Source organism: Callorhinus ursinus, unplaced genomic scaffold (genome assembly GCF_003265705.2).
Source record: "Callorhinus ursinus isolate GAN/ISIS: 27379988/994484 unplaced genomic scaffold, GSC_fseal_2.0 scaffold20, whole genome shotgun sequence".
Classification (NCBI taxonomy): domain Eukaryota; kingdom Metazoa; phylum Chordata; class Mammalia; order Carnivora; family Otariidae; genus Callorhinus; species Callorhinus ursinus.
The window spans coordinates 22065726-22078375 of record NW_027397082.1 but is presented as its reverse complement, the minus strand read 5'-3'; the positions used below and the strand labels follow the sequence as shown (position 1 = coordinate 22078375).

Here is a 12650-nt window from a genome sequence, read left to right as displayed (position 1 = left end):
GCAACCTGAGCCTGTCTGATTTAAAAGAAAAAAAAACTCCTGCCTTACAGAGGTTTTGAGAATTAGGTACTATGTAGTAAAGTGTGCAGTGTCAGTTCCAAGCCCCCATCTGTGATGAACTTTTGGAAACACCAAATGGGTTGATCCATGATGAGGATGCAGAGCAAGAGTCAACGAAGTATAGGCAGTTCTGGTGATTTGTTTATTCCCCATAAACACTTGTTTCTACAGTACAACTCAGAGAACAGAGGCACACGGCTATAATCTCCACCACAATCTGCTGTTGAGGAGACATTCAGTGTGAGGATAAGGGGCTGGGAGTGGAGTGGGCATGTCTGGGTTCTGGGATAACTGGAGGCCTCCATGATGAACTATGCAGGGATCCTAACCGTCCAGATCTGACCCCCAGGCCTGAAGGCTAAGCTTGTGGTGGAAGAGTTAATAGGAAACCAAATGTAAGAAGCCAAACTCTCTTTTGGTTCACTTCGGTCCTAGGATGGGTCCAATTCTCCCCAAGCTCCAAGGGGTTAAGGTGGGTCTGACCTACAGGTCTGCTGGGAAGGGGCTGTGTCAGCCCAAGCCACCCCTAAGAATTCAATTACTCCACGGTAGGGCCTTAAGTGGCCCAGAGATGCCTGTCCTCTGCCCCAGAGTAAGTAACAAATACACGTTATGAGATGACTCCTCGTCTCAGTTTCTTGACTGTTCCCCAAAAGGGATCCTGTCCCGTGTCTAAGGAAGGAGAGAGGCACAAAAGGGGCACAAATTAGCTGCTGGAACTCAGGTAAGGAAGACAGCTTGTACAGTCAGGGGAGAGGGAAATCGCACTCTTACCGTACCCTTCACAGGGGGACAAGCAGACACAAATACCAGCTTGGGGGGACAAAGTGGAAGGCCTGGAGCCATGAAGCCAACCAGCAGCCAATGAGGGGGTGACACAAGGAAACGCTCTGGCTTTGACTTTCACAGGACTGCGGAGCTGTCTAAGCCACCCCTATGTTTCTCCTTGTTTCTCCAGGGTAGCACAAAGCACTAGCCCTAACGTGGGACCAGGATCATCTGCCCCCAGTACAGGCAGAATGAAGAGATTCTGCCTCCGTCGGCAGGAAATCGAGTAGAAGCAGGTCTGCACTGGGCGACCCGAGGCGTTAGGGACACAGAATACCAACTAGGGAGAGAGGCAGAGACAGAACTGGTGACCCTGCTGTGGGCCGGGGGGCCAGAATCCTCACGACTTTCGTCACTGAATCCCCACCGGGCAGGTGAGGGGGCATGTCTCCGGGCCTCTGCTCCGTTGGCATTCTCATCTCCTCTCCCATCTGGTTCATGGATTCGCCTCGAGGGCGTCACGGGGCCTGCGCTTTGGCCTGTGCCTGGGAGCGGGTGCACGATGCCCGTCAGGCAGTGAGATTTCTGGCCGACTTGGAGGCACTCTGGGCCCGCTGCACGACCGCGGAGCACTTCTCACGCCGCAGCAGCTTGTTGTTCTCAAACAGACCTTCGTTGCGGGGTATTCCATGAGAACCATCAGGGAAGGTCAGCAGGCCTTTGAGGGGGACAGAGGAAATATGGGACTGACAAGGGCGTGCGTGACTCAGAAAGCAGCTTGGTACCACGGAGCGGCAGGAAGGAAAACCTGCAGCTTTACTCCTGAGAGCGGGAGCACTGGACGGGTAAGTTCAACAGACCAGCGTCAGAGCCTGGTCGCTAGGGATTGGTAGACATCCCCGAAAGCATCCAAGCTAACCAGGTGTACTCCCCCCGCAGTATGCTCCCCCCGGTCGCCCGTCCTGCGGGGCCGTGACTTACCAAAACCGTCTACTCGGCCATTTTTAAATTCCCCTTCAAATGTCATGTTGTCATGTCGAATGAAGACTCCGACGCCGTTAAACTTGCCCTGGGCGAACTCCCCCTCATACCTGCAGAAACATGAGATGGGAGAGGCAGGGTGGGTAGTGAGCTATGGAGATTCACTGTGAAGCAGCTACCAGTGAGTGTTACTTATTAACGCCAAGGCGCTGAGCGGATTCTGCTTGTGTCAGAATCCCTGCCCCCATACACTCCATTCCCAACTGGCAGAGGAGGGCCAGAGAGCATGTGTGATATGGGGCTCTAATCTCAAGGAGGTAACACAAGAGAATGGCAGTCGGGTGGAAGGTCACTCGGCTCCTTGCCATTTCAAATTTTAGAACTATTTATAAAGTAACTAATAAAAGAACTGCTTACTTCTTGCCTGTTTTCAGAGGGCCTGGGCCAAGCTCAGGTCTGACCAGCTATTTAATCACTATCAAAGCTGAGAAAGGAATGACCCAGGACTTACCTTGAGCCATCGGAGAAGGTCAGTACCCCGAAGCCATTAAAGAGCCCATTCTCAAAATGACCCAGGTAGATGCCACCATCTGCAAACAACAGTTGACCAAAACCATGTCTGCGGCCTGAGCAAAGAGAGAGACGGTTGTCAGGTTGGGATGGGGCAGCTTCAGGGACCCCCCGCTGCCTAACATCCCTTGTCTTTCGTCACCTGATGCACAAAGCAAAGAAGAGAAGCAGTGATGTTAGCTGGGCAGAGAACTACTACCCAGAGTCAGGCACCAGGAAAATCTGGCTCCTGGGACCTTCCCACCTTGTCACAAGCATCAGATGTGGAGCAGGTCTCTCTTGGTATGAGTAAGAGAGCGCTGAAAAATAACACTAGCTACCAGAGCGCCTTCACTATGTGTTAGGCACTCTTCTGAGCACAGTATTTATCATCCTATCTAATCCTCATGACGTTAAGAGGTAGGCACAGTACTATTATTATTCCCATTTCACAGATGCAGAAAGCAAGGCTAGGAGAAGCTAAATCACTTACTCACGACCACAGAGCTGTTGAATGGCAGAGCAAGAATGAAAAATGCAGCAGGCATCCTGGCCGGACAGCCCTCACCACTTACTTCTGTTGCCTCTCTGCGAGAAAACAGTGCTACACGGCACTGTGAAGCTAGGGAGCAAACCTAACCGGCTGACTGTCAACACTGATTCGGGCTTTGTTCCATCAGTAGGGCTGTGCTTACCCATTGAACTGACCAGAAAACAGCAAGATGCGGGAGGAGCAATCACATCTTTCTAACAGAGTATGAGGGAGTTCTTCCCGGGGATAGAGACCGCCTGGCAGAATGGCACCTCTAATGGGCCAGATTTGAGGGGACAGCAGGTGTTGGGGAGGCAGGAGAAAGGCAGGGGAGGTACCGAGCAAGGTCATATCCCATCTGCCCAGTTTCTCCTCTCAGGGCTCAAGAATTCATGAGCTGTAGGGATCTAACGTGAAAAGAATGGGGTGAATGTCGAAATGGTCTAAACTTCTCTTCACTGGCACAACGGTAGGAAGTCAAGGCTCCTCGGGGCAGTTTGTGGCTTGCTAGGATTGGCCCCACGAGGCTTTTAAGTGGTCAGACTGTGTTTCTCAGGCTCTGAAGAATTTCACCAATCCTGTGACTAGATACTTCCAAATGCAATGAGCTGTCACAGGAAATTCAAGGCAATGACTGTCATTTGCTCTTGAGTACCTATCTGTCCTAATTTCCAGATCTTCCTTAACTTTTTAAATTCATCGGAACCAAGTCATTGCAATGAATTCTGTACTTTCTAGTTTGTAGGCACTCAAAATAATTCATTTTACTCTCCCTGGTACATGAGTATTTATAAAAACAATTCCCAAATAATAACACAAAAGGATAAAAAGATGTTAAGACACTTTATATTCCGAAGCAGAAAGATTTAACTCATTGCTGGAGACTGGGCAACCAATGGCATTTTCTAATTCCTTTATTTAATCCTAAAATCAAAGAAAAGGAAAGGCACTATTACTATTCAGATTAAATCCTGGAATTAGACATGAAGACTCATCCAGTTGACTTCTATAGCCTGATGTATCTGTCCTACAGCCAAATGAAGTGTTCATCACTTGATCCCCGGGGGGGGGGAGGGAGGGATGCTCTCACCTTCCTTCCACTCGCCTCGATATTCTTCCCCACTGGAGTAGGTGAAGGAACCTTTTGTCAGGGTCATGGTGACAGCGTACGGAAGAAAAGGATAATGACTGCAGGAAACAGGGGTGAGAACCAGAGTCACAGGATGGCTGGAGGAAAGGCTTGCAAACCAATTTTGCAGATACATTCTATCAACTAACCGGCCCAGTAAGTATATAGTACCTTGGATACATTTAACAAACATACCCACTTCTCCCCCCACCCCCACCCTCATCATCACCACCTCTGCTCAAGCAGTCTTATCCTCCTACTGGTTTTAAAAGTTATCAGCCTGGGGTACCTGGGTGGCACAGTCGGTTAAGTGTCCGACTCTTGGTTTTAGCCCAGGTCGTGATCTCAGGGTCTTGTGATCGCTCAGCACAGAGTCTGCTTGGGATTCTCTCTCTCCCTCTGCCCGCCCCCCCGCAACTCATGTTGTTTCTATCTCTCTCAAATAAATAAATAAAATCTTAAAAAAAAAGTTATCAGCTAGTTCCTATTATCTATGACCTGGGATAGAAATTGAGGATTAATCTACAAATAAATTTGCTTGATAGCTACTATGTGTTTAGTTGATGTATAAAATACAGTCTCTTCCTTCAATGAGTTTACAGTCTAGCTGGTAAGACTAATAACTGAAACAGAACAATATGAGAGATAATGTCATTAAGTGCCAAACTGGATGGCAGAGATGAACGGAGAGACAAGGGCTGGGCACAACTGAAAACAAGCAGCCAAGAAAGCAAAGGGCAGTTGCCCATGGAGAAAACCTGGGGAATGAAAGCACAAAGAGCTATGTAAGCTGGATGTTCAGTGGGAAACTAATAAGCTGGGTTTTACTGCAGTGGAAGGTTTATTTAAGGAGTAATAGGAATTAAGTTTGTCTAGGTACTCAGAGGAAATCTGAAATCTGAAAAAAGACCTCTCAGATTTAAATCCAAACTCCGTCATTTCATAGATGGAGAAAGAGAAGTGAAGAGCTAGTCTGTGGCCGGGCTGGACTAGTGTCCCAGCCTCCTCTGACTGCTGCTAGTTCTTTTTCTCTTGTATTGCACGCTCTGCTTTTCAGGTCCGGCTACTCTAAGGAGACCTTGGAAAGCTAGGCAGAAGAGTTTACAGCTAATAAGGCAGGGGAAAGACGAAAGCTCTGGGAGCTTATGAACAGGCACAAAATATGAAAGCAGTGCTTACGGGAAATGAACGTGGCAGCAGGAAACAGGATGCTTTGGAGCAGCAGAGCCCACAGCCAGAAAAGCTTGCAAGGCAGGAGATGTGATCATTCAGGAGACTGTGAAAATGAGCACAAATTGCTCTCCCTCTGCTTGTGCCCTTGTGATGTGACATGGCAACACCTCCATTAACAGGCACTTTATTCCTCCACCCACTCGGTCTGGGTGGGTAGAGGTTTGGAAAGTGCTCGTCCACACGGGGCTTGCCCTCTCACTGCACTTGGAACTATCCTGCCCCCATGTGGACAAGCCCGGGCGAGTTGGCTGGTGACAAGGGGTCATGTAGAGCTGCTCTCCCAACTGCCCACAGATGCATGGGTGAGCTCCGGTATGACCAGCAGAGCTGCTCCTGAGCCCAGGTCCAAATTACTGACACACAGAATGACGGACTAAATACATGGTGGTTGTTTTAAGCCACTTTGTTTTGAGGTGGTGTGTTATTACCCAGCAAAAGCTAACTGACAGACCCAGGTACGAGATCGTAAGGCCTGAACTAAGGGGATAACAGTGTAATGGGAGCAGAAGGAAGGAGTGGCTGTGACAGAGATATTATAGAAAAACAAACAACCCAGTAACATTTGGAGACTGGCTAGGTATGGCTTCACGTGTGCAGTAAAAGAATGCTTGTATTCAAAGATATCCTAGGGGTGCCTGGGTGGCTCAGTCGTTAAGCGTCTGCCTTCGGCTCAGGTCATGATCCCAGGGTCCTGGGATCGAGCCCCGCATCGGGGCCCCTGCTCAGCGGGAAGCCTGCTTCTCCCTCTCCCACTCCCCCTGCTTGTGTTCCCTCTCTCGCTGTGTCTCTCTGTCAAATAAATAAAATCTTTAATAAAAAAAAAAGATATCCTATAAGAAGGGGGTTAAGATACCTAAAATATCATTAAATATGAACAGAGACAAACAAGCATTTGACATATTTTTACAAGTGCAATCCCTACTTCTTATTTAATTTCCAGGTCTGTTTACTCATCTCTTCATCTTTCCCAGATCTAAGCAATACATTTTTGCAAGTGACTGTGACAATGCAGAGTCCTAGGCCCACACCCAGATCTACTGAATCAGATTCTGTAAGTTAGAGCCGGGGAATCTGCAGTTTTAAAAAGCACATCGTTGGATTGCTACACATTTGAAAGTGTGGGGGCTACTACTCCAATAAACAGATAAACTATGTGTGAAAGTTCTCTGATCTATAAATCACTATTGAAAGGTCCCCTGTTATTAATAATGAACCTAAAGGGGGGCGCCTGGGTGGCTCAGTGGGTTAAACATCTGCCTTCAGCTCAGGTCATGATCCCAGGGTCCCGGGATCGAGCCCCGCATCGGGCTCCCTGCAGCAGGGAGCCTGCTTCTCTCCCCTCCCCCCTGCTCATCCGCTCACTCACTCTCTCTCTCTATCACTATTTCTAAAAGATTTTTTATTTATTTGACAGAGAGAGACACAGCGAGAGAGGGGACACAAGCAGGGGGAGTGGGAGAGGGAGAAGCAGGCTTCCTGCTGAGCAGGGAGCCCAATGTGGGGCTCGATCCCAGGACCCCAGGATCATGACCTGAGCCAAAGGCAGATGCTTAACGACTGAGTCACCCAGGCACCCCAAGTAACTAAAATCTTTAAAAAAAAATGAACCTAGAGGGGTGACTAGGTGGCTCAGTCGGTTAAGTGTCTGCTTTTGGCTCAGGTCATGATCCCAGGGTCCTGGGATGGAACCCTGCATCTGGGCTCCCTGCTCATCCGGGAGTCTGCTTCTCCCTCTCCCTCTGCCCCTCCCCACTCCCTTGTGCACTCTCTCTCTCTCAAATAAATAAATAAAACCTTTAAAAAAAATGAACCTAGAGTCTAACCCTCAAGCATCTGATTGAGTTCCAATAGGACAAGTGCACCTCTTCTTCAGAGCATGGGGGCCAGGCCTGGAGGACCAAACAGGAGTGGATTTTTAAATCCCTGCGGCCTGATGCCAACAGCCAGCTTTCTTCAAGTCCCAGAGAAGCCCAAATCACACACAGTGTTAACGGTTGTATTGCTGTTTCCATTATGGAACATCAAGATGGGCTTACAGAGAGTAGGTTCCTTGGTACAAGAGGGATCTGGCACATTTGATACTAAAATGATGCTTTAAATGTTCAACTAAAACAAGATGTACATTAGTTTGTATTCTCCAAATTGTGATGGTAGACGGGGCTGGGTTATTTATACTCCAGGTCAGCCAACACAACCCTCTGGAATCAACTGAGCTAACCCCAGAGAAGCTATTTGAAATATCTTTACAACAGCAACTAACAGGAATGGACTCCTTCCTGTGTGCTATCAGTGCTTTTGAAATACGTAATCTAATTTCAGCTCACAACTTTATGAGGTGGGTAGTACTATCATTTCCACTTTACGGATGAGGGAACTGAGGGGTAGAGAGGGTAAGTAAGTTCGCCAAGGTACCCTAGCTAACATGTGCAAGTTAGAAGCAGAGACTTGGGGGTCGGCCTCTGGGGCCCATGCTCCTAAACCCCATCCTGTCTTCCTATCCCACGTGCCTCCCAGTGTAATACAGTGGCATGTGGGCCCAGGAGCGCCAACACCGAGGCTCCCATCCCGGTGCACTGTGTAACTTCGGGAAGGTTACTTAAATGCCTCTAAATCTTGGTCTCCTGCCCTGTAAAGTGCAGAAAATATACCTACTTCAGAGAATTGGCATGGTTTAAATTAAATAAGATACACTGGGGTGCCTGGATCGCTCAGTCGGTTAAGTGTCTGCCTTGGCTCTGGTCATGATCTCAGGGTCCTGGGATCAAGCCCCACTTCGGGCTCCCTGTTCAGTGGGAAGCCTGCTTCTCCCTCTCCCTCTGCTTGTTCTCTCTCTCAGATAAATAAATAAAATCTTAAAAAATAAATTAAATAAGTACATGAAAGTACCTAGAACACCACCAGGCCCTGTCCCTTAAATATTATTCTTTTCCTCCTTCCAAAATAGACACCTCAACTCACACATTCACTTACTGTAATGGAAATTTCTCTAAAGTCTCAGTATAAAAATGCTACCAATATGATTCAAATAACATTTGGAAAAAAAATCAGCAATTTTGCCTGAGGTAAATTCTAAGGTGAGAGAAAGTAAACTACAATTGCCACTTGTCTGTTTTTTATGGCCATCCCATGGAATATTTTAATTTTGGCCTATGTCATGATGCTTTTGGATATAGATGCCGTGAGCCCAGAAATGATCTGATGTGCAAACATCTGGGCCTGAACAGAGCGGGGCTCAATCACATCTTCTGGGTCCTGGCCCTGTCTCAAAGCTCTCATTTCCTCCCAGCTATGAGGACAGATGAGTCCTGAGAATCCCTGGCTCTCACCCAAACAGGGAGCAACATTCATTTCTACCCCCATAATGAGGCCAGCTTGGGAAGCTCTTCCAGTGATGTCTGGGAGCCCCTCCCACAGCTCCACCAGGGATTTTCTCGCTGTTGCTACTCGGGAGCTCCATGCCCAGGCTCTCTCACATAGCAGAAGATGTCCCGAGGCAGGGATCATTTTCTTCTTGTCTTAAAGCCCCTGGAAAGCTCTGGGGCTGTGTTCTCTGATGGGAGACGCTGGTACCTGGTGTGCCATCTCTGCTCCACCAATGTTCCACAAGGTCAGCATCCAAGTTCAGGCTCAAGCCTCTTGTTGTCAGCCCAGGATCAGTGTGCCTGGGGTAGAGGTCAGCATGACTCCACTGCAAATACAACATTAATGAGGGGAAGAGAAGCAGTTTTCCATCGAAACTGCAGAGGAAAACTCTTTCCAGTCCAGAAAGGCTTTGACAACTATAGGCCGTCTTCAGCTCTTTCCAGAACTAATGAAGTCGGCATACTAAAAGTCAGCTTATGGAACAAATCTGAAATATTTCATTCCTTCAAAACAAGTCAGAATCTTAAAGGCCGTATCTTATAATAAATCTTATCACTAAACAACGATTCCGAAACATAAATACAGAATCATGATTTATGCAGGGAGATGATAAGATAAGGGCATTTCCTTTTGATGTCTGGCAGCTGTAAACTTGTCTTCACTCCGAGGTCTGGAAGGAGTTACTGCGGTGCCTCGTGAGGAGTCAGTCTGACTGCCCAGGGGCTCAGGGGCAGCAGACTCCAGCATCTGTTTACTTTTTCTTAAGGCTATGTGAAACTTCCACATAGTGGCATCCCACTTGTTTCAGAGGGAGCAACAGAAGGTCCCTGAAAGAAAGGGAATGGCGTTTCTCCAGTTTGAAGACTATCTTTGGACAAAGTACTATTCGGCCCCTCAAATTGTAAAACTAGCCACTCTTGGTATGCTGTTAGCTCTGAGGGAATAGATCCTAAAGTTTTTAAAGATGTCAATGAACCTGAAAAGATCATCCTCTAATTACCAAATGTGGCAGATTGTAATTTCCAAAGACACTTGCAGTAGTATCTCCTGTATTACGCGTTCTATAATTTGACCTTGCCACTGCCCCATCAAAAGGTGGAGTCTAACTCCTCTTCTTTGAATCGGGGCAGGCTTGTGATTGCTTCAACCGATAGAACACGATGGAATAGATGATGTGTTCTGAGGTCAGATCAGAAAAGGTGATGCATCTTCCCTCTTGCTCACTGGTACGCTTGCGCTTGGAGACCTGAGCCACCACAGAAGAAGCCTTAACTACAGTGGGGCTACTGTGCTATGAGGAAGTTGAGCCACAAAGAGCCACATGTGTTGGTGCACCGGTTGGCAATTCTCATCTTTGAATCAGCCTACCCCAGGCACCAGCTGTGAGCAAAGGAGCCTTCAGATGATTCTAGCTCCCAGCCACTGAGTCGGCATCCCATCTAAGGTAGCATGGAGCTGAGCGAGGTCATCCCCATGATGCCCTCTACAAATTCCTGATTCACAGAATCTGTGAGCATCACTCGGTTGTTTTAAGCAGCTGAGGTTGGGGTATAATGTTATACAGCTATAGTAACTGGAACATCATCTCTCCACCTAACCCCGCCACCTCCTCTCTCATTTGTTTTTCCAAAAGTCCATTTCCATTCCTTTTTTTATCTAGGGAGACAGAGCAAACTCCCTTCAATAGTTGCTGGTCAACATGATGTCCATTCCCAAGAAAACAATCGGAAGTGCTAACTAAAGGACACACGTGGACTCTATGGGTCTCAGGCCATGGTTGAACACATTTGACTAGAAACTTCTACCTATGTCCAAATAATTGGTACTGTTACCACCTGGGACAGTGATTTTCATTTATGACTTCTATAATTAGCCTGCTAAGTAATTGTCAGCTGTACAGCCACTGACCCAAAAAGAAATCATGGTCATTGAGACAAGTCTAGTTTAATACAGGATAGCCGGCGCTGATGAAGACTGAAAACCCAACACTTTAAGAAGGATGCAAATCAGTATTTATATCAGTTACCCAAAAAATCTTCTTAAAGAGAACACGTAGCCTAGGAATTTAGGCTTCAGCTATACATATGGAATCTAGTCACAAAACCAAGAAGATTCAGGCTTTTAAACAGATACCCACCCTTTCTGCTCTTTTGATAGATGGGTTGCAAAGGATCAATCCAAACACTTATCTAAAAGAAAATTACTTTTGTCCCGGAACTGAATATACTATTGGTCGGCACAACAGACTACATCCCTGCCCTCTTTATTTTCTCCTCACCCAGACATTTCCAAATAGAACTTGGAGACAGGAATGTTAACTTTTGTTTCCATTCCATTTGTCTTTTTTTAGAGTTTAGAAATCAAACTTGCTACAAAATATTTATGCATTCAAGATGTCTTCTGTTCAAATTCAGAGGATTAAAAACAACAACAACAAAAAAGCTAACATAAAGAGGAACAGATTTTCACTTTAAGAATATTGCTTTGAGGCAGCCAGCTTTCCCTACATATACCTTTACATTGTTCCTCCAAAGCCTCCCCAGAGTATGAACGTCTTGTCAAAGTTTTCTTAATTATAAAGAAAGCAGTCTTAGGCTTTTAGAATCCTAAAGAGAAGAAAAGGAAGACTTTGGTGAACAAAAATTAGGCTTGTAAGAAACCTAGAACAAAAAGTCACACATTCCTTTTAAAGTGTTTTAAATGAGCTTGAAATAACTGTTTTTCTTATAAGTCTACAAGTCTTTTTACTATAAGTCTTCCTTGAACTCGAAAAGTAAAAAAAAAAATGTTTTGCTACTAGATAAAGGTCTTATTTAGGAAGACTGGTCTTATTTAGGAAGACTATGGGACTTTAGGGAAAGTGGGAAGAAAATCCTGACACCAGAAAGAAGATTAAAAAAAAAAAAAAAAAGACTTGAGGGTGCTGAGGACTGCCATCCTATTTCATGAAAAAGTAAATGCCTGGACCGAGTTCTAATAAAGCCGAGCTACTCCTGCGGATACCTATGCAGTTTGGAGATGCTACCCAGGAGGCGTGCCACCATCCACTAATTGAGGCATCCCATTCCCCAAGCCTCGTTGTGTGGGACGTCGCTCCACCAGAGTGTGAGAGGCGGGCCCAGGCCAAACAAAGCCCTAGACCAACTAACATTTCCTAGTCGATCTCTCACCCCGTTCTTGCATCCCAGCACCGATCTTTCCCTCTACCCAAGCTCCGCTCTACCGCCTGGGCCAGGTCTCTGCTCACACTGGTCTGCCATCCCTTCTGGACGCAGCCCCCACCCACCCGCTCGTCAAGCGGGTACCGTGGGCTCTCCCTGGCCTCGGCCCCAGCGGTAGAGACCGGAGGCCCGGGCTCGGCACCCCACCGGCCCCGCCCTCTGGTCAGCGCGTCCTGGATGGAGTCACGATCCCCAGCCAGTCATCTCGGGATGGGCTCCTCAGTCCCTTCCTCACCAACCACACCCTCCTGGCCCCCTCCCTCCTGCGCTGCCGGCCAACCTGAGCTCCGCCTTTCGGGATGACAATCACGCCCAGACGCGGGGCTCCAGCGGCCGGGACGGCGCCTCCGCCGGGCTCGCCCCTGCCACCAGCCTCTCCCAACACCTCCACCAACGCCTGCCCCACTTGACGCCGCCATCCCGGGCGGCCGCACTGGGCGCAATTCCCGCTGCCCATTGGCTGTAACCTAGGCAACCGGGAGCAACGCCACTTTCCATTGGCCCAGTCGGACTCTGCGCCATCTTTGTGCGGGGCAGAGTGTCTCAAGAGCTCGGGTCAAACATCGGAGAGAGGGGTGGGGCTGAACCAACGGTCCTACCTCGGCCATCCGATAGAGAGAGACCTTAGGTCTCGTCTACTCAGAGACAGCCTAGCCTAAATGTCGACAAAACCAAAACAAAACCTGGGTCAGAAACAACAGTGACCACCAACTCAAGCGGCTCGGATCCTGCGCGGAGTTGTAAATGGCTCCACCCTGGAGTTTAAGGACAGAACCCAAACCTGGCTTTTGAGTTTCAGCTTTGTGACTTGTAA

General features: G+C 47.8%; 1 protein-coding gene across 7 annotated transcripts; it reads right to left on the bottom strand.

The window, feature by feature from the left end:
• Nucleotides 1–179: 179 nt before the first annotated feature.
• Nucleotides 180–12287, bottom strand: MORN4 (MORN repeat containing 4). Of its 7 annotated transcripts, XM_025880932.2 has the most exons (7): nucleotides 12117–12287; nucleotides 11129–11221; nucleotides 8823–8940; nucleotides 3981–4078; nucleotides 2321–2435; nucleotides 1810–1919; nucleotides 180–1546 (listed from the first exon to the last, which is right to left on the bottom strand). In XM_025880932.2, the coding sequence occupies exons 4-7, from the start codon at nucleotides 4045–4047 to the stop codon at nucleotides 1398–1400; spliced, it is 441 nt and encodes a 146-aa protein (XP_025736717.1). In that variant the 5' UTR covers nucleotides 4048–4078; nucleotides 8823–8940; nucleotides 11129–11221; nucleotides 12117–12287; the 3' UTR covers nucleotides 180–1397. The 7 variants fall into 7 exon arrangements, with proteins under 7 accessions (XP_025736717.1, XP_025736721.1, XP_025736719.1 ...); XM_025880936.2 differs by lacking the exon at nucleotides 8823–8940; XM_025880934.2 differs by lacking the exon at nucleotides 11129–11221.
• Nucleotides 12288–12650: the final 363 nt, after the last annotated feature.